The sequence below is a fragment of the Stegastes partitus genome, unplaced genomic scaffold (assembly GCF_000690725.1).
Source record: "Stegastes partitus isolate 25-593 unplaced genomic scaffold, Stegastes_partitus-1.0.2 Scaffold112, whole genome shotgun sequence".
NCBI lineage: Eukaryota > Metazoa > Chordata > Actinopteri > Pomacentridae > Stegastes > Stegastes partitus.
In genome coordinates, this window is record NW_007577843.1 from 572,957 (window position 1) to 600,936 (window position 27,980).

The window sequence follows — 27,980 nt, forward strand, 5'->3', positions numbered from 1 at the left end:
AGAGTGAATGCCTATTAAAGAAGGAAACATCAGTTTGTGTGAGCCGCCATCGCTCTGAACGAAACCACAAACACATCTGGAAACATCTCTGCTTCCTGGATCCTAAAAACCAGAGGGTTGAACTCCTGACGAGAACCAATCAGAAGAGTCTGTTTTAAAAATGTTTTTTCATTCCTCAGTTCTCAGAAGAACCAGAACTCTCGCAGTAACAAGCACAGTACCAACAGACCACAGTGACAGGGATAGTCAGGTCTGGGGTGGGGCTTCAGAGCGAGGTCTCCAGACTGTGCAGGGGGCTCCCTGGACAGGGTGGCAGCCCAGCTGAGTTGGACGGGATCAGAATGGACCTGGAGGTGTCCTTGTGCTGTGGAATGATGCGGTCCATGGCGTTGTTGTTCTGGTTCGGTGAGGACGGGAGAGGCGGCAGAGAGGACAGTCCAGTCAGTGGTGGCGGGATGATGACGGAATTTCGTTTGGTGGGGGGATCGTCCTCGCCTTCATTTTCATCAATCAGGGGGATTTGAGGTTCTGAGTCCTCAATGCGGAACTCAGGGTGGGTCATGAAGTTGTGGATGGAGCTGCGAGCCTCAGGTGTCTCCAGACCCTCATATGGGGACACACTGTCCCTGAAGGCGTTTACCACACGGATCTGAGAGTTGAGAGGAAGACAGTCAGGTCAGGGTTTAAATCAAAGAGGACAGTGTGTTGAAAGGTGTTGAAGGCAAATTCTCGTGTTTTTCTAATTACATCTTAATCCCAACTGTGTCCATTCAGACAGCAGAGGTCCCCTTCCACTCAAAATGTGTTTTGATCACAGTTACTTCTCTGGGATCTTTGACACTGAAAGTCTGTTTTCTAATTCTTCTGCTTAAAGTGGAAAGCTTCTTTCAGCTTACCTAACGTACATTTATTTATGACATTGTAGCTCGTGTGGAAGCTAGTCCCGATCAAACAGGCAACATACAAAAGTAATATGTGGAAACCTAAATCTCTGGATTTTTCAGTGAGAGAGGATCAGAACATAATATTTCAGGCAACTGAAATAATCACAAGGCTACTTTCCAATGCAGGAACTTGCAGGCTATTGTATGGTAACCTTCTGACAGCAACAACTACTGCTGTTGAGCCTGTTCCGGAAACATTAACTTCTAGGATAGGTCCTTCTGACCAGCCCTGATGTGTGGGTCTGATTATCGTCATTTGTCTGCCCTCTTGATGTCCTTGATGTGTCTTGCTATGAAAATAGCACCATGGTGGAATTTTCCTTTAAAAGTGAAAACATACCTGTGTCTGGATGCGGTTGAGGCCGCGACACCAGAGCACCTGTCCCCTCCTCAGCTCCATCTCAGCGTGGTCAATCTCATCCATGTCCTTCATCTCCTCCAGCTCCTCCTCAGGGATCTCCTCTCGCTGCGTGCCGTGACCCGCTGTTTTCAGGAACTTCAGCCAGTTAGTAGGAATGCTGGACACAAGCTGAGGGAGAACAAATATAATACCTTTTGTCAGTAGCTATGACGGGCTAAAATTACGAAAATCATGTTTTGGAATAGGGCTGCAAGGTATGTCAGTGGTTAGCATTGTTGCCTTGCAGCAAAAAGTTCACGTCCCAGTGAGGACACCCGGGATCTATCTGTATGGAATTTGCATGTTCTCCCTGTGCAGCGTGGGTTCTCTCCGGGTTCTCTGGCTTCCTCCCACAGTCCAAAAACATGTTGAGGTTAATTGGTGATTCTAAATTGTCCGTAGGTGTGAATGTGAGTGTGATTGGTTTCTGTCTCTAAGTGTGGCCCTGCGATGGACTGGCGACCTGTCCAGAGTGTCCCCTGTCCCCTAAGTCGGCTGGGATAGGCTTCAGCCCCCCCGCGACCCTAGTGAGGATTAAGCGGTGTATAGATAATGGATGGATGGATGGATGTTTTGGAATGCTTTTTATGTGTCGACAGATTTTTAGGACAAAACAAGCACTCAGTTATTTAGGGGGTATGAAAGGAAGAGATGTGGCAAGATGCCTTTCATTTCTCATCTACTATTAAAAAAGTTGATCTCTTCTCAAGAAAAGTCTCACCTGTCCCCACAGGAGACTGCCAATCCCCAGGAAGATACACCACAGCCACTGCTCAATGGTCAGGCTCACACAGCTGAATGGTTTCCCACCAAACTGAACAATCAAGATCTGCAGGAGGACAAAGCCACAACCTTATACTAAGATTCCTTCATCATTCAGCAGTGCCAGTCTAACAGCTTGTTTGCTGTAAAAAGGTTACCTGTATAATCAAGGTTCCCAGGATGATGGTGCAGAAGATGGGGTTGTTAAAGACACCCTCGAAGACGTTCCTCTCTCCGTGGATCTTTCGGGCATTGAACTCATTGAAGATCTGCATGAGGACAAACGTGTTGAACACGATGGTGTAGTGCTCCGAGGGCGGGGCATGGAGGGGGGCGTCCCTGCCATTGTCAATGTCGAAAATCTTTTCACCTGTGAGAGAGACAGATAAGGACAACCAAGCAGGTTATTGTTTGTTTGTTTGTTTGTTTTTCACACATTACTAATGATGGTACAGATGTAATTAGTAATGGGATTTACGCAGTTAAAGAAAGAATTCATTGAAGTATTAAATGATATGCAAAGAATTTTTCAGACAATCTTTTAGAGGCATTTGTTGCTAAATTCTTGCAGACAACCTAATAAAATCTTACTTTCAGCACTGAAATCCACTTTGGTGGGTTTGTATGTCTACACACACTTAAAAGATATTTGATTCCTATATAGATAAGCTTAAAGCTGAGCAAACACAGAAACAACATTATTACGTACAGGCACATAAGCGAAACAACAACCCAAAAATATGTGAAAGTGCAAGCAGTGCAGAGCTAATTTCAAAACTTTCCTGGTTTTGTCCAAGGCTCAATGAGTTGAGGCTCTGAACATATCTGTACAAGTTGTATCACAGCCTGAACTCCTCTATTACTCCTCCTATTACTGAAAAGCAGAACATTTTGGTTCATCTAATGTAAAAAATATTTGGCTGTATGGCTCTTAACTAAAAAAAAACACAGGAGTCTGTTTTGGCCCATAAAACTGTGGTGCTGACCTATGAAGAGCAGGAGGAAGATGGTAGTCAGCTGGTAGACACCGTGTCCCAGGATATTCTTCATCATGGTGCGGGAGATGAGCGGCTTCTTGCGGCCGTATGGGTTCCTGAGCAGCAATGCCTCAGTCGGCGGCTCGGTGGCAAGAGCCAGCGAAGCGAAGGTGTCCATGATGAGGTTGACCCATAGCATCTGCACAGCTTTCAGAGGGGAGTCCTTCAAACACATACACAAAACCCAACAGCAAGTGTCAACAGAGAAACCCAAGTTTATTATGTCATTAAGAACAGGAAGTAAGATGGAGTTCATACACTGAAAACAAGAAACAATCAAAGGACACCAGTAAACAAACATTTACAAACAGAATTCAAAGACCCGTTCTTGTGAAAATCAAGGTTTTCTCCTTTGTTTACATGCCCCCATGGTGTATTTTATATGCCATGAGACAAGACAACTCAAAACGACATTGTAGTGATGATCATTTTAAAAACACAGATTCAGACAGCCAGGTTTTCATATGTAGCAAAGCAAAGAAATCAGACCTGTCAGGGTGGAGATTTGTGTATCATTATACTTCCTAAGAATTGGTTTTTGGTTCAAAAATGTATGACTAAATTATTACAACGCTACAACTCATTGAGCAATTTTGTAGTGTTTAAGGAGAGTTGCAGGTGAACTGGTGAGCGTAAGTTTCAGTGAGCAGTGGGGAAATGAATGGAGAGAGATGCATGGACTTAACAAATCTTAACCGTCTTGAGGAAGCAACAGTGTAGAGTTACTCTAAGCCATTTTAAGGCAGAAAGAAATTATATTCATAGAATAAACTCCAAGGATGTAACTTTGTTACACAGAGATGCATTATTAGGGGTTTTATTAATGATCAGTGAGGGACTTTAAAATGTGAGGTTTGATAATATACACTGTAGAAAACATAAACTCAACATCTTCAGACAAAGAATTTATAGCTTGATTAATCTCTGGTAGCTTTTGGTTGTGATTATCCTCATAGGCTTGGGCATTTTATGTTGTCTGTCATGTTGTTTGTCTGCAGCCTAGTGTCATTGTTACCAAATGTGTACTGTACACCTCTTGAAAAAAGATTTCTAAAAAGAACAAGTATGATGAAGGTTGAGGGTCAAGTTTAGGGCAATTCTAGGACATCCATGACATGTGACTGACAAAATGTCTGAAGGCAGTAAGACTCTGAATCACCAAATTGCCTCCCAAACAGAGTCCAGCAGCTTTATTAGCAGCTAAACTGCTATTTTTGTAGGACTGTTTGGTGAATGAGAGGTTTTTTGCTTTCTGTAAATGTACTGTATAAAGCAGTCACCACACCAAATGGTAAATGGACTGCACTTATGTAGTGCTTTTCTATCTTAGCGGCACTCAAAGTGCTTTACTCTGTTTTCTCATTCTCACACACATTCATACACTAATGGCAACAGAGCTACCATGCAAGGCGCGAGCCTGCCACTGGGAGCAACTTCAGGTTCACTGTCTTGCCCAAGGACACTTCGACTGTGGAGGGGCCAGGGATCAAACCGCCAACCTTGTGATCAGAGGACAACCGCTCTACCACCTGAGCCACAGCTGCCCAAGGTTTTCTTATCAGTCAGTAAAGTGTTAATCAGTAGGACCCTGACTCGACTCTATCATTTCTCTACAACATCACATACTTATGTCTAAATAAGCAGCAATGTGTTTAACAAACTAGAGTTTAGCACTCCAAAAGTGAACTAACCTGCTTTCATAGAACTGTACTGGAGTGCTATCATCAGAATGGCCTCAGGTCATGAGTCAACAACCATGGCTGTCATTAATTGTGATTCAAATGTTGCTAAACTGTGTTTGGTGCATGGAAGTAAGACTGTCACAACAGACTGTTTGGGATAGGCAAGACACTCAAAACGTTCACTTTCGTTGTCTCCTGAAGGGACTGCTGCATCTATGCACGCCGCCATCACCGTGGCAACTGATTATACAAATTCTTATAAATATATAAATATATAAATTACATAAATTCTTGCAATCTGCAAAAAACCAGCGTCTTCAAAATAGCTGTGATTTTCTTTTGCTTGCTTTGTTAATTGTTCTCCGTGTTGGCCTAGTAGTGCTTATAGAAAAAAGCTCAAATTTATGATGGACATATGAACATTACCTTTCCTCTCCAGTCATTGATCACTTAAAACTCATCTGTGTTTTGAGGTTTTCCATGAAAATAATCCCTTCCTATGTCAAAAAGGCTTAGATGTAGCTGTCATTTTTGCCTCCATTAGAATGTTCAGATCTATGAAGTGCCTCGTTCTACATCCAACCCTTCACCGTTCACTGCAGCTAGAGCACACCAGCTCGCCCATGACTCTGCTTAGACATTCTAATACTACTCTATGTTACCCAATGGCAAGTGGTCCTGGAGTAATTTAATGATACATGTTAGAACTGGAAACTGATTCTGAATAGGAATAATGGCACAGAAGGCCCAGTCCTATCGGATGACAGGATAGTTTCTTTATGTTTATCACGTATTTGTATACTGCAGTTGTAGGGTGGAAATCCTCAACCAAGACACTAAGTGCTGAGTTTGCATATTATCTTCGAGCATATTCAAAAAAAATAAAAACATCATATGGACATGCTAATGAAATAACAAACTTGATTTTTACAGAAGGGGATCTGTAAAAAGGCAGAAAACCTGAATGCTGTTTGTCTAAATGATGCATGTCATGACAAATTTCTAAACCAGCAACTAGTCGGTGTTCTGATTGTAGTTGTGGAAACATCTCACAACACATTTGACCTTCAAGATGAATTGACTTCAGGTGGTTCTGACCTGAGTAATGCAGGCTCCAGTGAAGGCCACAATGACAGCAACTATATTAACGGTGAGCTGGAACTGCAGGAACTTGGAGATGCTGTCGTAGACATTCCTGCCCCACATAACGGCTTTAACAATGCTGCTGAAGTTGTCGTCTGTCAGGATGATGTCAGACGCCTCCTTCGCGACATCCGTCCCTGCGATGCCCTGCAAATCACAACATGTACACTAACTGTCACAAACCTGACATTACCCTCAATGTTTTATAAACTCTCTAAGAAAGTGGCTTCACTGCTACAAATACAACTAGATGCTTTTAAATGACATTGGTGACAATCGTTACCATGGCAAAGCCAACATCCGCTTTCTTGAGGGCAGGACCGTCGTTTGTGCCATCTCCAGTTACTGCGACAACTTGGCTCTGCTCTAGTACTGTGCTGTCAATGATACCTAGGAAGATAGACACACAGCTGAGAAACATGTAGGGACCAAATTAGGGTCTAAGGTGTGCTGTAATTAGGACTGCCTTTAAAATCCACTAAAAATGTTAATTTTATATCAGGTTGCCTTAAAATTCTGATTGTTTTCTTATGATTTCATTGTTGATATTTATCCAATGCACAGTGAGACTATGTTGTCTATAAATAAATCTCCCTTGTCTCACTCCCCTCTATCTAAGCCATATATGAATCTAACTGTATGCAGCCTCTGGAACCTGATTTAAGTTGGTCTGACCTTTGACCAAAGTGTGTTTGTCTGTTGGAGATGATCTGGCGAGGACTCTCAGCTTGGGCCAAATCTTATCAATACGCTCCTGCTCAATCTGCAGACAAACAGAGAAGAGTGTGTGAAAGAACAGTTTAGTTGCAAAACACCATTTTAAATCAGTTTATCACAGTGATGCAAAAACCTGGCAGTCCATGCAGTGTTGGCTATGTGCCACAAAAACTTGATCTTACATGAACCAGTCATACAGCCACCCCCTCACCTTTCCACGACCACCCTCACTGTGATGGTTGAGCATCACTGTGCAGAATGTAGTACAGGAATATATTCATTTGTTTTTAAGTTCATCTGCTAAAAACCTGTGAAAAATTAGTTTCTCTGTTTCTATAGGCCACTGTCCACTGCAGAAACTCAGATCAAGCATGAGGTGATGTGAGCATTTACAGGAACATAGCCATAACTGGCTCTTCCTGCCATTCTGTTTCCACAGCAGTGTAAGATCTACTGGACTCAACAGGTGGCAATTTTGCAACAGTTTCGACCGCCAATGCCAATTTTGATCACGCCAAAGCAACAACAGTACTAGAGGAACCTGAGATAGTTGCTGCATTGTTGTTTGTTGTGTTAACCTATATGCATAATTTTAGATTGTTGGTGGTGATGTTGGAGAGAAGAAGACTGCTATTCAAAGAAGACATCAAGAGGTTAGACAAATGGTTCTTTCTGTTGTTGCCTTCTTCAAGTTTAATCAGTCAGTGTTGAGACCAACACAGCAGTTTTTCAGGGCCATTCAGACTGACCCAGAGTAACTACTCTTTTCTCCCCTGGACAGAAAAGGAGAGGAAAGAGGTTCTACAGAGGAGGTTCCTACAGTCAGCACATGCGCAAGGCTGTACTAAAACAGCTTGTGAGTTTTTGCAGTGGGGAAAGACCTCATGTTGGTCTGACCTCGCCCAGCTCGTTGCGGATCCTTCGGTTGAACTCTTTGCCTTCCATACAAATGAAGTCGTCTCCAGGATGCAGGATGCCACACTTGGTGGCGATGGCCCGGGCTGTGTTGATGTTGTCTCCAGTCACCATGCGGACAGTGATGCCTGCACGCTGGCACTTTCTGATGGCATCTGGTACCTGATGGGAGCAAGAGAGGAAATCAAGCAGAGAGTGATACTGAGGTTTACGGTATACTCTGGATAGATGTCAGAACACTGAAGAAATAAAGATCAAATGACAAGAGATGGAAAAGAACGGTGATAATTGTCTGATGATAGCTTCAAACACTTACTGTAGCAGTTTCTGAGCAAAGAAGTGGTGATGACAAAATGTTAGTTCTATGGATCTACAGTGACCCAGTCCTTCAGACAACTGCCCATAGATTGATACATGCAAAACAAGCAACAGCTTCCATCCCATAATGCTGTTTGCAATTTAGTCCTGGTGTTTACATTGGCACTGTGACTGGTTGATTGCCTTCATGTGTCCCTGTGTATAGGTGGGGTGTCATACCTCAGGTCTTACTGGGTCCTCAATGCCAACCACAGAAATGCATGTGAGGCCAGTGAGGATGTGTGCCTCATTGTCCCAGTCAGGCTCTCCTTCAATGGCAGGAAAGTCTTTGTAGGCCAGGCAGATGGTCCTTAGACCCTCTGATGCCATTGATTCAACCACCCTCTTCACCAGGTCATCTCGGTCTCGAGATTTGAAGACTTTGGCTTCGCCAGTGGACATCAAGATCTTACAGCACCTGGAACCACAAGACAGAATCATGTGATCATCATGTGACTGAGCATGAAGCTGTGTGAGCAGAAGCACTAAACCTACTTCTTGAGCAGGATCTCAGAGGCCCCCTTGCTGAACATTCGGTAGCTGCCGTCATGGTTCTTTAGCACAGTGCTCATGGACTTCCTCACAGAGTTGAAGGTGTAGACCTTGAACAGTTTCTCCTCTGGGATTTCGTTGCGGATGTTCTGGTAGTCTCGGTGCAGGTCAAGGGTGAGTCCCAGTAAGGCACATTCAGTCTTGTTTCCCACCTGGCGAGGCAGCCCGCCTTCCCTCTCTGGAGGCTGCAGGAAGCAGCAGCAGAAAGGAAGTTAAATCACAGCACTTCCAGCTTTAACAACAGATCAGCTTCTTTACCTGATGCAGGAATGAAATTCACAACTGCACAAGCATATAAAAATAATGTCAATCCAGCAGCATTGAGACAAGGGGCAGTGTTTAGGGTTAAATGAGAGAGGTGGATGAACAAACTCTATTTACATAAGAATCAGAATTCTGATCTTCTACAATCTGGATAATCTAAAAGCGTTTGGAGGTGTTTTGCATTTAATGATTTGCAATATGAGGGTAATCTAATTTAGGATTTTTTTGAAAGACTAATAATAGAGACGCAACAAATTATTAAACCACTATTATTGAATCGTTTTAAGGTTATTTATAGTTTTAGATGATATTTCAGAGTTGTTCTGCCCTCTACAACCTCTAAGCAGACTTAGATCAGACCCTGCAATCTGTATCTGTAACCCAGTCTGTTAAATCATCACCTACTTTTAAATTACTTCTTAAAACAAATAATTATTCACATCTTTGGTGAGGATCTGCAACTTTTACCCTGTATAACAGTACATTTAATACTTTAGGGATAGGGACTCAGACATTATAAGATGTTTGCTGATGCTGGCTTTGGCTTTTGGAAATTGCTGTATATATATATTTTTTTTACTATCGTTTGACATTTTATTGTCCATTGATTTCTCATTTTTTCAGCTGGTGATCTTTTATAGTAGGAGAATGATCACCAGCAACCTGCAATCACAGGATGTCTGAGTTATGAAAACTTAAACCAAAGATGGACATTCACTGTAAAATTTCAGTTTTAGTAGTGCTTAAGATATATAACCTCATCATCATTTCTCAAAAAAAATGCAGGCCTGACAATTTTGTGTGGCAGTAAGGTTTAATCTATAATGTAAGGGGCCCTCAGATCTTAAATATTATGTGATCCCTTGGGGGTTCCAAAACTTAGGTTATACTAAACAACTGATGATTTCATCCAGTAATTATTATATTGTGACAGTCCTAGCAGACGACTGACAGAAAGGAAGCTGATGAAAAATGCTTGTTGGTGCTTATTAAGTCTTCTAGCTGAACCTGTTTGTCTCCTGTGTGCTCTGGTCTGTGCAGTTGACCCAGGAGGCAGTGATCAGATGAGTCCTGAGCTGTTGTGGCAGCTCTCCAAACTCCATCCGCCCTCTCAGCCAAGTGCTTGACTCGCAGAGCTTCCTGAATGAATGGTTATTTTTATGGCTCACCATAATCTTGGTGGTGTAGGCGCAGTTGACCCCAATGCCAAGGGTGAGCAGGTCCAGGACTTTGACCGGGACAAGGTCCGGCTCTGGAATCTTTTTGTAGTGGTGTCCGGCGATATAGGCCTGCACCACCGTCATGCGGTTCATAGTCAGAGTGCCTGTCTTATCAGAACAGATGGCTGTGGCATTGCCCATCGTCTCACAGGCATCCAGGTGGCGAACCAGATTGTTGTCCTTCATCATTTTCTGACAAAAGAGGAAACAGCGGAACCAGAGACTGAATTTACTGAAGACATTTAGAGGAGGAGCAATGATTGATCCGAACTCTTCGACTAGAGCTTTTACAGTTGAGGTCATTGCTCCAACAAAACACAACACTAAACATAAGAACAGGTATAACAGTTACTCAGCATTTGGTGGTCAGTTCAGTGTTCAGGTTACCAGACTGTGTACAAACAGACCTTGACTGAATAGGCCAGGGAGATGGTGACAGCCAGGGGGAGACCTTCAGGCACAGCCACCACCAGCACCGTCACACCGATGATGAAGAACTTGACCATGAACTGAATGTAAATGGGCACACATTCAGCGGTCCAGACAACCCCCTGAATCCAGAAGGTATCGATCAGGAAGCGAGTGATGAGGATGATGACAGTGATAGTAGACATGAACAGACCTAAAGATACAGACAGAAAGACCAACAGAGACAGAGTTTAGTTCAGCTGTGAACATAAATTGTGAACACAACATATGTAGCAAACAGCAAGGAGGAGTAAGAAGATGTTTTGGGCTTGTATCTATGTACAGTTTCAGAGTTTCCCCAAGGAATTGATTTTACAGGTAACTTAAACTGTTCCTACTACCTAAGGGTAAGTAGGAGCGCAATCCCTGAGAGAGCAAGATAATCCTGCTTCACCACACACTCAGGCACTGAGCAGAAATGATCTTGATGTAGTTTTCCGCCTGTTGTGATTTGCATCGAATGATGTTAACAATACATGAAAAAACTTTCATGTGTTTAGGTGAAGAATATACAGCTATGAAACATTTCTAAGCCATTTCTTTTTAAAGTTATTTTTTTGGCCTTTGTGCCTTTATTTTGATAGGACAGTGGAAGAGAGACAGGAAAGTGGGGAGAAGAGTAGGGGGAGGACATGTGCGGGAAAGGGTCATGAGCGGGACTCGAACCCATGACCTCCGCATCGGGACTGTAGCCCTGTACATGGGACGCCAGCTCTACCAGGTGAGCTATAGCGGCGCCCCTCTAAGCCATTTCTACACAGACATGAGTCTAGTGCATCTCAAATATGTTTTTGTAAGTCAGATGTGTCAAGATGATGTAGGCTGTAGTACCTTTGTGAAGAAAATGTGAAGAAAATCAATTATTTTGTAAAGTCACCAAGTCTTTAATAAAAATCTATCTTTTAACTATGATAGCCTCCCCTTTGGCAAAGTGATACATGTGGGTAAACTAGTCAATGCATTTGTAACTTCTAGGTTGGACTGTTGTAACCCCTTACTAGTAGGATGTCCCAATAACTTTCTAAAAAAAAAAACCCTCTAGTTCATCCAAAAGTGGGCAGGATTACTTTTCTCCAACATTAGCTTCTCTTCATTGGCTCTCTGTAAAATCCAGAATAAAATTTATTACGTTTCTCCTCAAACGCAAAGCACTTAATGACCAAGCTCCATCATATCTCAAAGAACTTCTCGTACCATATTATCCCAACAAAACACTTCACTCTCAGCCTGCAGATTTACTTCTGGTTCCTTGAGATTCCAAAAGCAGAATGGGAGGCAGAGCCTTCTGCTATCAGTCTCATCTGCTTCAGGGTTCAGGAGGCATATGCCATCTCTAAGAAAAGGCTTTAAACTCTCTTTTGCTTATAGTTAGTATTCTGCTAGAGGTGATTCAAAAGATAAAAGGCTGATTAATTGTTGCTGGAAGTTTTGTCTGAGATAAAGTAAGTGCTGTTACAAAACTGCATTTTCTGCTACGAACCAAAAGTCTGCAAGAACTTTGGTATAAGTGTTGAAGTGTCTCTAACAAGATTGATCAAAACAGTTTCATGTATAAGCAGATCAATGAATGTCTCTTCTTCACAGAATGTCAGCTACAACATGGTACAGCACCTCCAGAACTCTCCTAAATATAATATGATAATTATGATAGTAATATGTATGACTGAAAGTAGAACCAAATATTGATTACACTAGACTTTTTAGGACTGATTTCTGACTTGCAATAACAAAACATTAGGAGACAGAACACAAGAAAGTACTGAATAATTTGAAAATCCCCATGTCCAGGTATAGATACTTTACCTTTACAATAAAAGTCTATTATGAAAGAGCACAGTACCATGTATCCTTAACCCAGCAGGGAGCTGGTGTTCAGCATTCAGATGACGTCTGCGTCACTTTGACATTCACACTCTGCTCATCCATTTACAGATTGTCTGTTTGTACCTGCTTTGCCGATCTGCACAGCCAGTTTTGTCAGCTTGCCCTGCAGGACGGATTTCTCCTTCTTCGGTAGGTTTTTCTTCTTCTTGTCTGGGTCTCCATCGTCATTAAGTGGCTGCATCTCCACAGTGACTCCATCCTTGTTTTTTCCTACAGAGGACAAAAGAAGTGAAACATTCAGGTGTTTGAAGACAAATTATCAAAGCTGCTGCTGCTGTCAGTGCAACACTGTTTTATGATCTCAACACATCCTCTAACAAAGGTCAGGGCTTAAACAATTGGTTTTAAACAAAAAGAAAAAGAAGACAAAACAATATTTTTTACTCTCTGTCACTGAAATCAACACCCCCTGCAGATGCTTTGCTTTAAAACTTTCCTAAACTAAATGTGAAACATCAGAAAAAGTTGGCTTTCACTGATAAACCCAAACTGCAATCAAAAAGTCTGTGAAGCAGAAATTAAATGAATTATTCTGTGAGTGAAAACATTATTAGTGCAAGTAAGAGGAAAGGTTTTAAGGATTGTAAAGACATGTTTTGCTAATAGAATAAGTGCTGTGGAAATGTTTGTTACAAGGTCATTACAATGGCAGGTAAAATAGAATTTGCATCAATAGCAAAAATTAAAACAGGACTAGACCAGAAAACAACAGGAGCCATAGTAAAATATATTTTAAAATGCTTGTAAAATAGGAAGAATTCAAAATATAGTTCTGTGTCAGTATGTCATACGGTACGCAATAATGGAAGGACATGCCAAGAACTAGAAATAAGCAAGAGCATGATTGCTAGTCATTAAATCTAAGTGTTAACTGAGTGAGCAGTTAGTCAGGGTGTGACACAACAAGCAGAGAAGGGCAGGTCCATGATGCTGTGTGTCATCAGTGTGGTGGTCGAGTCCCAGTGTGAGTCTATTGTGCTGCTTTGGGTCATCAGTGAGTCAGAACAGACCTCCAAACCAACTCATTAACTGACAAACCGACTAACGAACTGACCAGACTACACAGTAACAATAAACAATACAGCAAACAGGTTCAGTGGACACTGCTCTGTGACAGAGAGAGGGAGTACTTGCAGGTGTGTGTTTGTGTGTGTGTGTGTGTGTGTGTGTGTGTGTGTGTGTGTGTGTGTGTGTGTGTGTGCTGATCCCATCTCAGTAATGAGGTTATTAGTGGACAGGCAGGCAGCAGGCAGGAGAAGAAAGCAGCTGCTGAGCTTAAGGCCGATAATCTGCTTGGTCCTAATCACCATCAACAGAGTCAGAAGCACCTGTTTGTGGTGCTCAGACCACAGGGACACACACTACAGCATGCGGGTATGCAGGGGCCACAAGGAGCCAGGGGGACCCTCCAGTGACCAGGAAAAACATGAGGAGACCCAGGGGGAACCAGGAGCCTTATCAGAACCAGCTCATGTAAACCAACTACTGACAACAGGATTGTTTGACTGCTTGATTGCATCACATGATGTCCAGCTCATGTTGACTTACAAGACAGCAACAGCAAAGATGACAGTGTTGCACAAACACTGCATATGATCCACTTTACAGAGATGTCCTGATATGAAGAATATACAACACTTGTTCTAGCTCACCTAAACCAGAGTCTTCTCATCAAACTGTCAACTGAAGATACAGTCCAACTTTCTGACTTATTAGGATTCTTTGATTGAATGTTTGATAATATTACATTTAAGATGGATATGAGTGATTTTTTGCTTAATTATTATTACATTTAAAAGTCAGGGTTTTTTTTTTTTGGTGCTTAGCTCCAATTTGCTAATATTTCTCATCTATCTGTCTGTTTGAACTTTTTCTTAACTTCTCAAGTTAAACTCTGCAGTCCAAACACCCAAAAAGGACTGAACACACACTGTTCACTGAGGGGTGTCTCCAGAAATGTTTCATAGGGTTAGCAATATGGGAAGGAACACAGACTTGTTCCAGCTAAATTTTACCCAGCTGTGATGGCATTCACGACAATGTGAAGGTAAAAAATCAGTCAAAGAAAGACAGAAACTGCTGTGGCTCAGCGGTTAGAGTGGGTTGCCCACTATTTAAAGGTTAGTGGTTCGATCCCTGCCCCTTCTAGCTGTAATGGACTATATAACACCCACCTTTCACATAAAGCAACAATGCCCTTATTTAGGCACAACATTAATACCATTTAAACAGATTAATTTTATAAAAGATGCCCCTCGTACAGTTGTAATGAATGTGGACATTAGCTACGGAGACCAAAACAGTTTATTGTACCAGGCTATAAACATGTTTATTGCCGCCATAAAGCTGGACATTCTAACATGGGCATCTGTGTGGACTGACTGTCACCCCAGAAGTTGCTACTTGGTCACCACTGATTGATGAGAAATGCATGTTGGGATACCTGACTACCTAAAGTCTACACATTAGTAGGCGCCACATCATCTTGTCGACTATAAACTGGGATGGTACTGAGGCTGTGACTGATAATTTTTCACAGGAACAGAAAGGCCTCACATCTCAGACCTCCACAAGCTCCACTGACATCACACATGTGGAACCCAAAATGCTTGGTTCAGTCAAAGACAGCATTTTTATAAACTCTCACTATGCTCAGGAAAAGAACTCCTTTAGGTGACAATGCATCCGTTTAGAGCATGCGACAATATCTGGCCAAAGATGGTTACTACACTGCTCCTCTGGTTCCATTCCATTAAAGTTTGCTCCACATGCTGACAAAATGACACACAGGCAAACACATGACCAAGATCACTGCTAACTTAACGAGGGAATAATCTACAGCTCTACAGTCCATAGAGACCAGTGCAGCTGTGAATGAAACAGCCAACCTCTGGTCATTGATGAACTGAACAACTGAAGCTGCTGCTGTTCGATACAACCTTCACATCCACTCAGTCACACACTCACACCGATGAGCAGTGACGTGCTGATTACCTTTCTTGCTTTTGTCTTCTTTTTTACCTGTAAGGGTGAAAAATGCTGGTCAGTCACTCATACATGTAGAATGAACCATCAATAAAGCACTTAAAGAGCCTAAATGCAGAAATATGTAGTAATGGTGCCAGTTCAGCATTCTGATCCAGGAGAATGAAGTGACTATTGGATGGGTGGCATGGAGTTCAGTGGGTGTCAGTTTGTGTTTGTTTGCTTGAAGTTGTGCTATCATGATGTCCCAAGAATAAACCTACATGTTACTACCAGTACAGCAGCAGAGAGTCATATTCTCAGCTTCTTTTGTCCATATGTCAGAGTGGTCCTGGTGATTAGGTCCCTGCCTTGCATGGCAGCTCGCTATAGATGGGTTTCTTATTTGCAAATATTACTGGGGCTATGCCTACAGTGATTTACTGAAAATAAATGAATTAATGACACATTGTGTCACATCAATGCGATTAACAGTCTCAGCTGAGTAATCCCTGTAACAATGGTTTAGTTCCAATCAGATTTCTGAATGAAATTGCTCCACTACGTTTGCTATCCGAAGAAATGTTTAGCTAAATGTGCTAGCAACATAATAAAAACCTTATGGTATTGATTGTCTTATAGCAGGAGCTGGTGCTGATGGTGTCACTAAGCTAACTGAATCAAAATAAAAATGTTCACAACTAGGATACTTTACAACCTGCCACATTTAAGAGAAGTTTAACAGCAACCATAAACACATTGTACCAGACATGATACATCAATAAATTAATTGTCATTGTGAGAAATGACCAGATCTTCAGAACAATCCAGACAATAGATTTTAGGTATATCCAAGTGGTCAGCATTCATTTGGCTCAATCGATAGTCCTGTCTCACAGATAAACCCAGTGTTCAGACATACACTTACATACTTTGTATAATGATCTTTTTCTGTTCTTAGCAAAAGAATTTTGAAGATTTTCCAGCAAAGTCCCTATCATCTCTGCTTCGGAGCTTAGACGATGAGAATGCACAAAATAGAATTTTTAACGATAATCAATCTGCTGATATTTCCAAACTTATTTCTTTCCAATTGCTGATAAATGTATTCACATGTTTTTGCCTGACAGGTGTTATGTACCTGGCACTGTTCATTTTGGAGGAATATTTAATTTTGTTGTCTTTTTTAGCCAATACCAATGCTGATATCATTCATGTAGTTTCTGTGCGTCTCTGTAATGATTTTGCACAGAAAGCTGCCTTTTGGTATGAATGCACATATGAAAAAGGATCCGAAGGTGCTTTGGTTAAAAGCACTACTTTAGTCAGTTTGTTAAAATAGCAGTGTATTTGCTCTGTGACATGCCTGAGTGTCACACATCGGCATCAGTGTGGCTGTTTCCCACCAAATCTGATGTAACTTACTTTTTTTCTCCTTCCTCTCTTTGTTTTTCCGCTCCTCTTTCTTCTTGTCTTTTTTGTCTTCACCATCGCCGTCGCCTTCTTCGCCAGCACCGAGCAGCGTGAAAATGATTCCAGTCTGAGAGTTCACACCTACAGCAGTGACCAACATCTTGCCAGAACCCTCCATCACATGGGTACCTGAGAGGGAGACAGGAAGGAGGACTTTTACCATTTTACCCACCGCCCCCCAAAAATATGCATGCATTCTGTGCTCACATGAGTTGACCTTTTGTCTTGTTTAAGAGAAACACTGAGGACTACGTTGTGACCTAATCAAATTAGTGATCTCACTTTAATATCTTAAGCTCTTGGCAAGGTTGATGTGGCAACCTGGATACCGACTCTTGGGCTGTGTGCACCATTATTTTGCACATCTTCATGCACTTTGAATGTTTTTCAGTGTACTCTCCATCACAACAATCAAGTAAATTGTCTGATTGCCGATAGTGTTTGGATGGAGGAAGAAAAGATTTTATTGTGTTTTTGGTACCACAAAGCACAGACCAACAAGTTGCCAGTGCAGTAGCTGATGACTGTGATGTTTAAAATTTTTATAGGTACACACAGGACGAATGCAGATATGTATGTGTAACTGTGAAGTCCAGAGCAAGAACCATACAAGTGTTAAAGCTCTGTTTTAATTAGATGCCTCTTGGATGCTTTTTTATATATTTGTTTACTATTACTGTACTGACTCTCTCTGAAATTACACTGATGTTGGATTTTAACTTAGTCAACATAAAAACACTGTAATTTCTTCAGTATTTTAATTGTTTCAAGGCTGTAAGAGGAGGTTTCATGCTCAGTCTTTACATCTGTAAACCATAAAGATGGTCTGATTTAACAATGGAAACTCAGCAGCGGAAACACTGAACTTGGCTGTAATTAGATGTGGATGGAGCAGAGCAGAGAGATCCACCTGACAACAACATGGGGTCTTTGTCGAGAGTCTTCTTGACATGATCCGACTCTCCGGTCAGAGAGCTCTCATCAATCTTTAGGTCGTTGCCCTGGATCAGGACACCGTCGGCAGGGAGGAGGTCACCTGGAACATCAACACACTCATTAAGTTACATCATCATTATGTCACCTGTCTCTGACACAAGGAGGAGAAAGAAAATTAACTGATGCAGCGACAGAGAGATATTGCCTCTATACAATAAGAAAAACTAATAATTCTGTTGTGTTTTTTCACCTTGAACTGCAAGGTACTGATCATCAAACAAACAACACCACAATCTTAAAAGATGCTATAGGAATTTTATGTATTTCTATCCTTATCTATATTTTCAGATACTTTCAGATTAGTTAGTGCTAAAGGTATTCATACACTTATAAAAGCCAAACTGGCAACCAAATCCCTAGCAAGTAGTAGTGACTAAGAAATTAGACACATACAATTTCACACACAACCTTAGTGATAGATTTACAAACAGGTAGTGCAGCCCAGTCCTGATTTCTGTGCGGTATTTTTTCTACCACTCTGACATGAGCAATTCAATTCAATTCAATTCAATTCAATTCAATTCAGTTCAAATAGCTTTATTTAACCCCTAGGGGCAATTCGAAAGCTCAGTGAATATTTAATATAAAAACATCCAAAAAATAAACACAATAGAAAGTAAAACACAAATTGAACAAATAGATTCATAAAATTAACCAGGACAAATTTTGGAGAGTCAGAACTTTAGTACTGGCATATAAAAACAACCTTCTTTTTCTTTTGATGAATCAATTTGAACATGGTTTTCTACAAACCCTGTTTTTTTTCCTGAAACATGTAATCATGATTTAAATGAGGAATTCACTAATCTTAGAAGAACTCAACAGGATTTTGCATCTGTAACGTCAATTATTAAATTAAAGTTTTTGGTCCTCATGCAGTATCAACAGAGTACTGAGCCTTGATTTCCAGGTCTAATCATTACATTGAGTAAACTTTTAAACGTGAGCCTAACTTTGAACCAGTAGAAAGGCCTGCTATAGAACACTTTGTGTTCTCTCACCATATTTGACTTGTGCGATGTCTCCTACTACGATCTCGGACACTTTGATCTGGATCACCTGCCCCCCTCGGACCACGGTGAACTTCTGCTCCTGCTCGATGCGACTCTGGAGGCCACGGAACTGCTTCTCTTTGCTCCAGTCATTGAAGGCCGTCACCAGCACCACACACACCACAGACAGGAGGATGGCAGCGCCTTCGATCCAGCCGGCCTCCGCCTCACCCTCATCCTCTACACCACCAGCTGCTTCACCACAGTCTGAACGGAGACAACGCAGGCTGGAGTTTTAATTTCCTGAACCTGTGTCTGGGTTACTTACATGTTTCCTGTAACTGTCCACACTCTGCGCAACCTGATATAAAGTGGCCTCTGACTTTGCTGTACAGGGGGATCACTTTGGAAGGACTTGACATACTGCTGCTGTCACACAAAAGCCTCTGATTTTATAGATTGTTTCTTTAAACTGAGTGATGACCCAAGTCATATACCTCCTGCTAGGTCAGAGGTCAGCTAGGAAAATGTACTCCATGTTTTTCTTTATTGTAACGACCCCGACTGGTGAAAATCAAGCTTTTTATCTTGAGTTGTGTGACAATGTTATTCGCTTCAAAACCTCATAGGTTAAGTGAACTGTTTTTCAAACTTTGGCATCCACTCCCACAACTTGCACTTGGTCTTCTATCAAGAGTCAACACTGTTTTCATGTAAAGACTTTCTCCAATTAAAGTCAAGTTGTTGTTTTCTTCATCTTTATATGGAGTCTTTTTATATGCTACAAGACACATCTTGAGTAAAATAGGCCGTCAAATTCATGGCTGAGCTTTCATACCTTGAACCTGCAGTGTACTGATGACAGTATAACAAAAAACAAGAACTCAGCATTTCAAGGTTTCATATGTAACACACCAAAGGAACCAATCCTATATGGTTGAATTACTCCAACATCACAACTTGCCATTGTGTTGTGTATAGCAGTTTGACAGTGCAAAGTTGTAGCTGAGCTGGTGTTCTTAACTACGCACACCAACACACAGTAAGAAAGCAATGGTATAGTGTTGTATCTTGCCAATTTCAGACAGAGAGGGATTGTTTTTTATGTGTGACTTTAATACACAGAGATTAGTTTTTTAGGGGTTTAATCATCGGCTAGAAAGAAACTTTAACAAACTGGTTTGCTGACATTAAAAATGTAATTTGTAAAGAGGTTCTAGACAAGACTGAACTGTCTTATAAAACTAAGATGTTACAACAAATGTTGAGCAGTATGTGTAACATCAAAAAGAACGTCCTAGGTTTTTATTTTAAAAGATCCCTAAAGTGGACTGTACATATAGTTCAGAGTGAACATGTAGATTAAGGTGAAATCATTTAGGTCAGGTTAATTTTTATTTTATATAATAACACAACATAATAATATAACAAACTCTTAATATTTAAATTACTCAGGTAAACTTAGGCGAAATATAATGTTGTAGATAAAGAGATTGATAAAATGTGTTTATGCTGAATTAAACTTTCAGTCATATATGGAAACTAATTCTCATACCAACATTTACATGTCATATACCTAACTCACTATAAGAGAGTTTTGGAGAAACTGAAAATGTTGTCTCCCTGCAAATTCAAGTCAAACTTAGCTTTTATTTGGTATTAATGTTAAATATTTATTTTGGTGTAGTTTTGTGTTTTATCATGTGTGCAGACTGGATTCACTGCTTACAGCAACAACCCAAAACTCCTGGAGCAGTAATGGAACTGTGCTGGGCTTTGGTGTAATTATCCAACCTGCTTCACTACAACTTCATTATGTTCATCACGTGATGCAAACAAAACACTTTTCCCTTTCACAATAACTGGAAGAGGATTGTCTGTATAAAAGTGAATACATTAGCATCATGTACCCTGTGAAACATTTTTTTTATTGTCAGAATTGGGTACATTTGGTCCAAATTTTGAAAGTGAAAACTTATTTTGACCAAAAAAAAAAAGACAATCAATTAAGAATAAAAAAAGATACAATAGTTGATAGCATGGGTATTCATCGCCTTCAACCCAATGCTTAGTAGATGCACCTTTGGCCACAATTACAGCAGTGAGTCTGTTTGGATAGTTCTCAATCAGTTTTGCACATCTGGACAAATACATTTGATCCCATTCTTCCTTGCAAAACTGTCAGGTTGCATGGGGATCATGAGTGACCAACCCTTCTCAGTCTAGCCGCAAATTCTCAGTTGGATTGAGGTCTGGGTTCTGACTTTGCCACTCCAGAACATTCATCTTGTTGTCTTTAAATCATTTTTGTGTAGCTTTGGCTGTTTGCTTTAGATCATTGTCTTGTTGGAAAACAAATCTTCTCATGATTTGTAGTTCTCTTGCAGATTGCATCAGCTTGTCCTCTAGAATTACCCTGCACTTTGCTGCATTTATTTTACCCACTACCTTTGAAAGCCTTCCAAGGCATGCAGCCGCTGAAGCTTGCAGCTCATACAGAGGAGTCATAGGTGTCTTGGTGGGCTCCCTCACTAGTCTCTTTCTTGCATATTCACTCAGTTTTTGAGAATGGCCTGTTCTCGGCAGACTTGCACATGTACCAAATGATTTCTTAATGATGGGTTTTACTGTACTTCAAGTGATATTCAGTGACTTGGACATGCTCTTGTATCATCCCCTGACTTTTCAAAAACCTTTTCACAGAGTTGCTTGGAGTGTTCTCTTGTCTTTAAGGGGTAGTTATACTCAGGAGTACTGATTCACCAGTGACTGGACCTTCCAGATAGAGGTGTCCTTATATACATTTACTCCACTCAGATGATCTTTGTTTCACTAATAATGTGATTCCGAGTGACCAGTGATCGGTTGGCTGCACCTATGTTGAATTAGGTAAGTCACATTAAATATTGTAAATACTAATGCAACCACTTTTGCATTTTATATTTTTTTAAATTTTTTCCCTCATTTTGTAGAAAGCTGCTTTTACTTTGATATGATAGAGTATTTTCTTTCTTTCTTTCTTTCTTTCTTTCTTTCTTTCTTTCTTTCTTTCTTTCTTTCTTTCTTTCTTTCTTTCTTTCTTTTTTTAAAAAAATCTTAAGTCTAATTAAATTAACTGGTTCAGCTACACTGACATCTACCAATGCAGAGGCTGTGTATACGTGAAAATGTCTCAGTTCTAGCCAAGAAAATCAGGAATGATACTTTTTAAAAGTTGTAGCTATATTTAGCTCATCTCGTTCACCTCTCTCCTCTACTACTGTCTCTGTAGTATGTCCCTATTAATTAGCTCATCAGTGAGGTGCCAGGTTCATAATAAAAGTCATACACTTTTTTTCCACACATGTAAAGGTTTTACACAGTATGCATTTATAATAATAATGATAATAAAACAAACTCACGCTGTCTCTCAGCATCTGGTGGACTGTAGAAAGAAAGGCCTAGTGAAATGATGGCTGCCACCTCCAGGATGATGAGCGTCACATCCTGCAGGGCTTCCCACACTAACTGCACAAAGGTTTTAGGCTTTTTAGGAGGGATGACGTTCTGTCCAAACTCCTGTATCCTTCTGTTGATGTCCTCCGATTTTCCATCTAAACCTGCAAAAGGAAACACAAAGACAGCATCACTCCATGTGTCCTCCTAGAAGGCTGGATTGCACCATTAAACTGAGTTTATGTTAATAGAACATGTCTTTGCTCAAACTCAGATTTGTTTCAACATTCATGTAGACTGTCATTCAGTGTAGAAATGCTATTTTGAAGAATTCTTTAATTAACAACACTTAAACTGAAACATGTTTATGATTGAAAGATCTGTTAACTTGTGATAGCGAGAAAATCTACTATTTATTATTACAAAATCAAAAATGTCATTACACTGTGCAACACTTTCTCATTTAAACACACACATTCTTTGGTTTTATGGCACACCATATTTACACTTACTCACTAAAGCCAATCTGAACCTCACATAGTTCTTGTTCAGTTATTTTTCAGAGGCCAAACTGAAGGATGTGAACAGGTTTAACCATTAAAAATTTAAAGAGAGCACACAGCTTTTAACAAACAGCAAAAAAAAATCTAATTACGCACCACTGTGACCTTTAAGGTGTTTATCACACACGCATCCATGTGAACAAAAAGAGGCTAAATATACAGACTGAAAGTGTCCAACTTTAATTAGAAGATCCAGTAATTGATACAGGTGCTGTCCCAGGTGTGAGCATGACATCTGTGTCCACTGTGTGCTGCTTTTATCCAGCAAACTGCTTTGACCACCAAAATGTAACGTCACAGACAACACATAATAAAGCCCTCAGTAAAAACTTGAACACAAGCAGGAATTTTCCAGAGCAGAGATATAAATCCTGTTAACCTGTGAAGGTTTCTGCTTATTGGGGCCCCTCATGAACTCCGCTGCCAGGCTTTTAACCAGAACAAAGAGATGAGATCACATCACTTCTGTCTCAGCCCCTTCACAGTGGCTCCCTGTAGGTTTTAGAACTTACTATTTTACTGACGACTTGTAAGGCCCTTCATGGCCTCTCCCAGCTATATCTTAAATCTATTAGTACCAAACACACAATATGAACTTTTCTTCAGGCAGAGGTCTTTTGTCTGTACCAGGGGCCAACTGCAAATTAAAGGGGACAGAACATTTGCAGTTGGGTCCCGAGGTTCTGGAACGATCTGCCCGAGGAAATCAGGTCAGCTGAGTCAGTGGCCTCTTTTAGGTCTCTTCCTCTTTCTCTAGCCTTTACTAATTTTTTTACTAATTTTTATTAAACTTTAATTTCCTTTGAGGTGCTTTTCTTTTCATATATTTATATATATATATATATATATATATGTATTTTACATCTTTTGCCACTGCAAGATTTTACATATCAAAGTGTAGATTTAGGATTAAGTGAGTTCTATCTTTATTCAAAGTTTGCGGTGTATTAGCTCTATGGGACTCCAGTGGTGGTGAGGTGTTCCTAAAATGCACTGTCCATCTGACCCGCTGCTTGTCCTCTTTAAAAACCCGACTGCTGGTGTCTTATTGCTCCTTGTTCAAAACAAACTGGACTGAACAAATAGTCACGATACTAAAACAACTGAGAAATAAAGAAACATTTTGGATTTGATAACATGTAAGGTACAAGCTCAGCAGTGCATGCAGACGTTGTAAAATGTTCCATAGTGAGTATGAATAGCTTGTCATCCATGGAGCCAGTGAAGACTCTGTGAATGCAGTGTAGTTTGGGATTAGGCTACAACGCAGTTTAGGATTAAGTTACAATGTTGTTCAAGATTAGGCAGCGTGAGCTGCATCAAAAGGAAGGTAAACAAATTACATTTTTTCCAGCTTGATTTTTTAAAATGTAAAGGATTGTTTATCACACTGGTGTTTGTGTCTCTGCTGTGCTGTGGTGTGGTGTGGTGTGGTGTGGTGTGGGAGCAGAGAACAGACTGGTTTCCCTGTGGAGCAGAACAACATGTCAGGACACACTCAAATCCCCTAAGAGACGCTGCAGCTGCTGCACAGTTGCAGCTGACTCAGTCAGTCCGAACAGGTATTAAACTCTGCACTGCTCTTCATGTAGTCTGAAAATGAAACTCAGCGAGCAGAGCGCTGTGCTTTGTCTGTGCTTTCAGGTGAGTGGGATTACACTGAAAGTTAATGTGTCTGTTGCCAGCTGTCGTCACAGAGACACACAGAGAAGGAAAGCAGTGTAATGGATTTTTCCACTGATTTCAAGCTGCTGCTGACATTTTACTTCTCTATCAGCAGGAGACCAAACACTGAAGGTGTTTACTGAGTGCATGCAAGATGGACAGACTGAATGAATTAATGATGAGGAGGAAAATGTCAAAGGCCAGACAGTCCACCAAGAAACATTAAGCACTGTCTGTAGGTCAGCATCACATGCAATGCATCCACTGTCTGTGGGTCAGTGTTCAGGTCAAATTCTCTAGAAATGAACTGAAACTGGGTGTATCAACCCAAAAACAGGTGGATAGCTCCAAAGAGGAGCAGCTTCTAATACGTACACGAAAACATAGAAACAGTGGGGTGTTCATTAAAAGAAAAAGAGCAGCTTAGAGTTCGATCATGATCACATCATGGAGTCTAATATAGCATTAAAGGTCCCATATTGTGCCCCTTTTCAGCAAATTAGTCTCACATGTCTTGTGTGCCTTTTAGCTTTTCAGCTTAATATACTGCAAAGATGGTTAATTTCACTATAACTGTATAACCACTGGTGGCAAAGCTGATCTGAGCCGTTTTGCTCTAAAAACCAACAAGCTGCTGCTGTTCCCATCGCCCTTCAAGAAGAACACACTGTCTGCATCTCTATTTGACAATGTGGTGCTATTAAAAAAATGTTGTTAAAATATAAAGGTCTTTATATCTTAACAATATTTATTTTACACCTCCAAGTTTATGCCAACCTCATACCAGAATAAAAATGGGTTTTCATCATATGGGAGTAAAATACAAAACTCACTGATGACTCAGCAAAAATACATGGATCTGCTGACAATGTTTATTCTGCCCACGTTTAGAATCTGTGTTGCACTTCTCTGTGTGCTACTAGGGTTGTTTATACCATTATTACTGAGATGTAACATCAGTCTGATGCATTAGACACGATGGAGGTCTGTCTGACAGTGTGAATTGGACAACACAGTAAATAATTGTTGGTGGTTAAATGAAAGGACAACAGAGGCAAGGAATTTTACAGTGACATTAACCAACGAGTTGTATTTAACATGGGTCAGTGGCATCTACTGATACCCACTCCATGTAATAAGGTCAACGGCTGCACAAATACCAAGACACACTGTCTGTTTCTTACAGAATCCCCACAAGCTTCCTCTCAGCTCAATGTTGTTTCTGGACAATTCTACCAAATTGCTGAATGACTTCCATCTAACATCATTTTTAAAGCCTTTTTGGTGTGACCACATGAGGAACAACGGGAAAAATAATTTTGTTCTCACTGCAACAAATTCTCCACTTGAATCTTTGTAAAAGCCAATATTTACAGACTGGGAGGCAATGTGTTCATGTCATATTATCTTGAAGCTAAGAGAGGGCAGAGCAGGATCAGCTGAGGCTGCAGGTCACAGTCGACTTTGACCATCACACGGTCACAGACCCTCAAGCCACAGAATAAACCTAATATGTCCTCTGTTGGTTTTATGATGTCCATGCCAGGGGGGAGAGTTCTGTGAGTCACTGATGAGGAGGTCTAAAACATCAGTACATACAGGGCACCCCTGGGCAAAATACATACAGTGGTGTTTGAAGAGAAAGCATAGAAATACAACTCCTGCAGCAAACATACATGCCTTTCTTCAAATGCTAATGCACTGTTACAATTTTCATTAATTTAATACACAACAAAACCAGTAAATGGCACGTGTAAAAGAAGGGGCACTTTTGGAGCACTGCTGTAAAAACCAGTTTTTCAGTTTCACTTTCTTGACTCACCCCAAAACAGTTGCATCCAGTGTTTGTTCATTCACATATTGATGTGTCCACAACACCAGATTAGATCTCCATTTCATGCATCTGTGCCTTCCGACGCTGTAGGTTATGTTTCTTTAATGCACCCCTGTTCCTGTTCCATGTAGACCTTCGTAAATAAATCTTCTCATTTATCATCAAGTTCTGATCTTGTGTGGTACTTTGTGCAGAGGGCAGAGATCAAATTAATCAGTTAAAGGCCCCATTTTTAAACTAAGCATTTTGTAATTGCTATGAAGGTATGATGGCTCTGCCATGATTATGCATCAGTGATGCACAGTGAAATGGTGCATCACAGGCATCCTGGTAGCTGAACAGCTAATGTACAGCAGCTGAAAGTCCCCGACACAGTGGCCATGGTTCGAGTCCAACCCCAAGGTCATTTGCTGCATGTTCTTCCCCCACTCTTTTCCCTACTTTTCCTGTCTCCCTTTCCACTTCACTATACAATAAAGGCTAAAAGGCAAAAAAAGAGAAAAAAAAAGAAAGAAGACATGTTGCACTACAACTCCTGTATCAGGCAAAACTTTCCTGTAACTCCTCTGTAATTATATGAAGGATTTGCCAGCAGCCATTTCATTCTCAGAGTTTTCTTGGTCTTCTAGATCTTGTCTTGACTTCCAGTTCTTCCCTTAACTGCCATTATTTCTTATTTCATTATTTCGTCTTCAATGTAAACTGCAAGCTGGAAGCATTGTGATCTCTTTTTATGGCCTTCCTCTGCTCTGTAGGCATGTGAGTGTTACAATAAGCAGGAAGAGTCAAAGAATTTATCAACCAATTTACGTCTAAAACCAATTTATCAATCAATTAGCTGACCTAATTAAATTCTTGGCTTGCTTTACAAGCCTTGTTGAATCAGTTAAAGCCTAACGATTTAATTGGGTTCTTAGAATTAACGAAAGAAGGGTGCCAAAACTTTTGCGCATGCCATAAATAATTTGTGTTATTGTCAATTCAGACACCAAGACCTCAATTTTTACTTCACATATATCCATCCATCCATCCATCCATCCATCCATTGTCTATATACTGCTTAATCCTCACTAACTAGGGTCGGGGTTGGGGGGATGGGGGGAACCTATCGCAGCCGACTTAGGGCGAAGGCAGGGCTGCACATATACATTGGTTCCAAATTATCGGTTCACCCCTGATGCTCAGAGCTGCTCAAATTCTTGCATACAACTGACAGCAGTGTCTCTGACTGAAAGCACCACAACTCAGCATCCCCCTGCCTGTGGCTGAGCTAACGTTTAGTTTTAGATTCCTCTCTCTGGTGCCTAGATACTCCATCTGTGAGGACACCAAGTGAACACAAAAACAGAGTTTGCCATCAAATTTACCTTCGACAGGTGACGTCCTCAGTCGGGCACACAGTCCATTAATGTCTCCATAACACTCCTGGATCCTAGTTATTGCTTCCGCTCCTCGTAGTTCCATGAGTGATCGCAGCTCCTGCAGTGAGCAGCTGAACTCTGTCTCATGGTTGGCCTCGTAACGTCGGCCATGTTTGGACCCACGAAAAGAGTTATTGGCCATGTCTCCTTCCTCCGGGAATCAACAGAGGCCTTCCCAAAAAACACAGACTCAATGGTAGGCCTCAGGTGCAGATCTAGCCTGACGGGGACTCTGTGACTGTAGGGACACAGACAGGTAAGGTCAATTCAGATGCCTCATTGGAACAAAAAT

At 40.9% G+C, this 27,980-nt stretch overlaps 1 protein-coding gene across 3 annotated transcripts; it reads right to left on the minus strand.

The window, feature by feature from the left end:
- Positions 1 to 265: 265 nt before the first annotated feature.
- On the minus strand, positions 266 to 27,830 carry LOC103354569 (plasma membrane calcium-transporting ATPase 1-like). Of its 3 annotated transcripts, XM_008277994.1 has the most exons (20): positions 27,635 to 27,830; positions 22,172 to 22,369; positions 18,780 to 19,037; positions 17,693 to 17,818; positions 16,735 to 16,911; positions 15,340 to 15,366; positions 12,409 to 12,555; positions 10,401 to 10,615; positions 9,943 to 10,185; positions 8,453 to 8,694; positions 8,138 to 8,375; positions 7,583 to 7,762; positions 6,644 to 6,731; positions 6,252 to 6,358; positions 5,924 to 6,115; positions 3,093 to 3,306; positions 2,265 to 2,476; positions 2,066 to 2,173; positions 1,285 to 1,473; positions 266 to 649 (listed from the first exon to the last, which is right to left on the minus strand). In XM_008277994.1, exons 1-20 carry the CDS (start codon positions 27,828 to 27,830, stop codon positions 266 to 268), a joined length of 3,741 nt encoding a protein of 1,246 aa, XP_008276216.1. The 3 variants fall into 3 exon arrangements, with proteins under 3 accessions (XP_008276216.1, XP_008276218.1, XP_008276217.1); XM_008277996.1 differs by lacking the exon at positions 15,340 to 15,366 and having other exon boundaries at positions 12,409 to 12,546; positions 16,765 to 16,911; XM_008277995.1 differs by lacking the exon at positions 15,340 to 15,366.
- Between the last annotated feature and the right edge of the window lie 150 nt (positions 27,831 to 27,980).

Bases quoted from the DNA above. Each gene is read 5' to 3' on its own strand.
- LOC103354569 (XM_008277994.1), bottom strand. From the start codon at position 27,830: ATGGCCAATAACTCTTTTCGTGGGTCCAAACATGGCCGACGTTACGAG. The intron at 22,370-27,634 runs GTAAATTTGATG...TTCCTTTTGCAG, and splicing joins GAGGACGTCACCTGTCGAAG to GTTTAGATGGAAAATCGGAG. The intron at 19,038-22,171 runs GTGAGTTTGTTT...GTCTCCGTTCAG, and splicing joins ACCAGATGCTGAGAGACAGC to ACTGTGGTGAAGCAGCTGGT.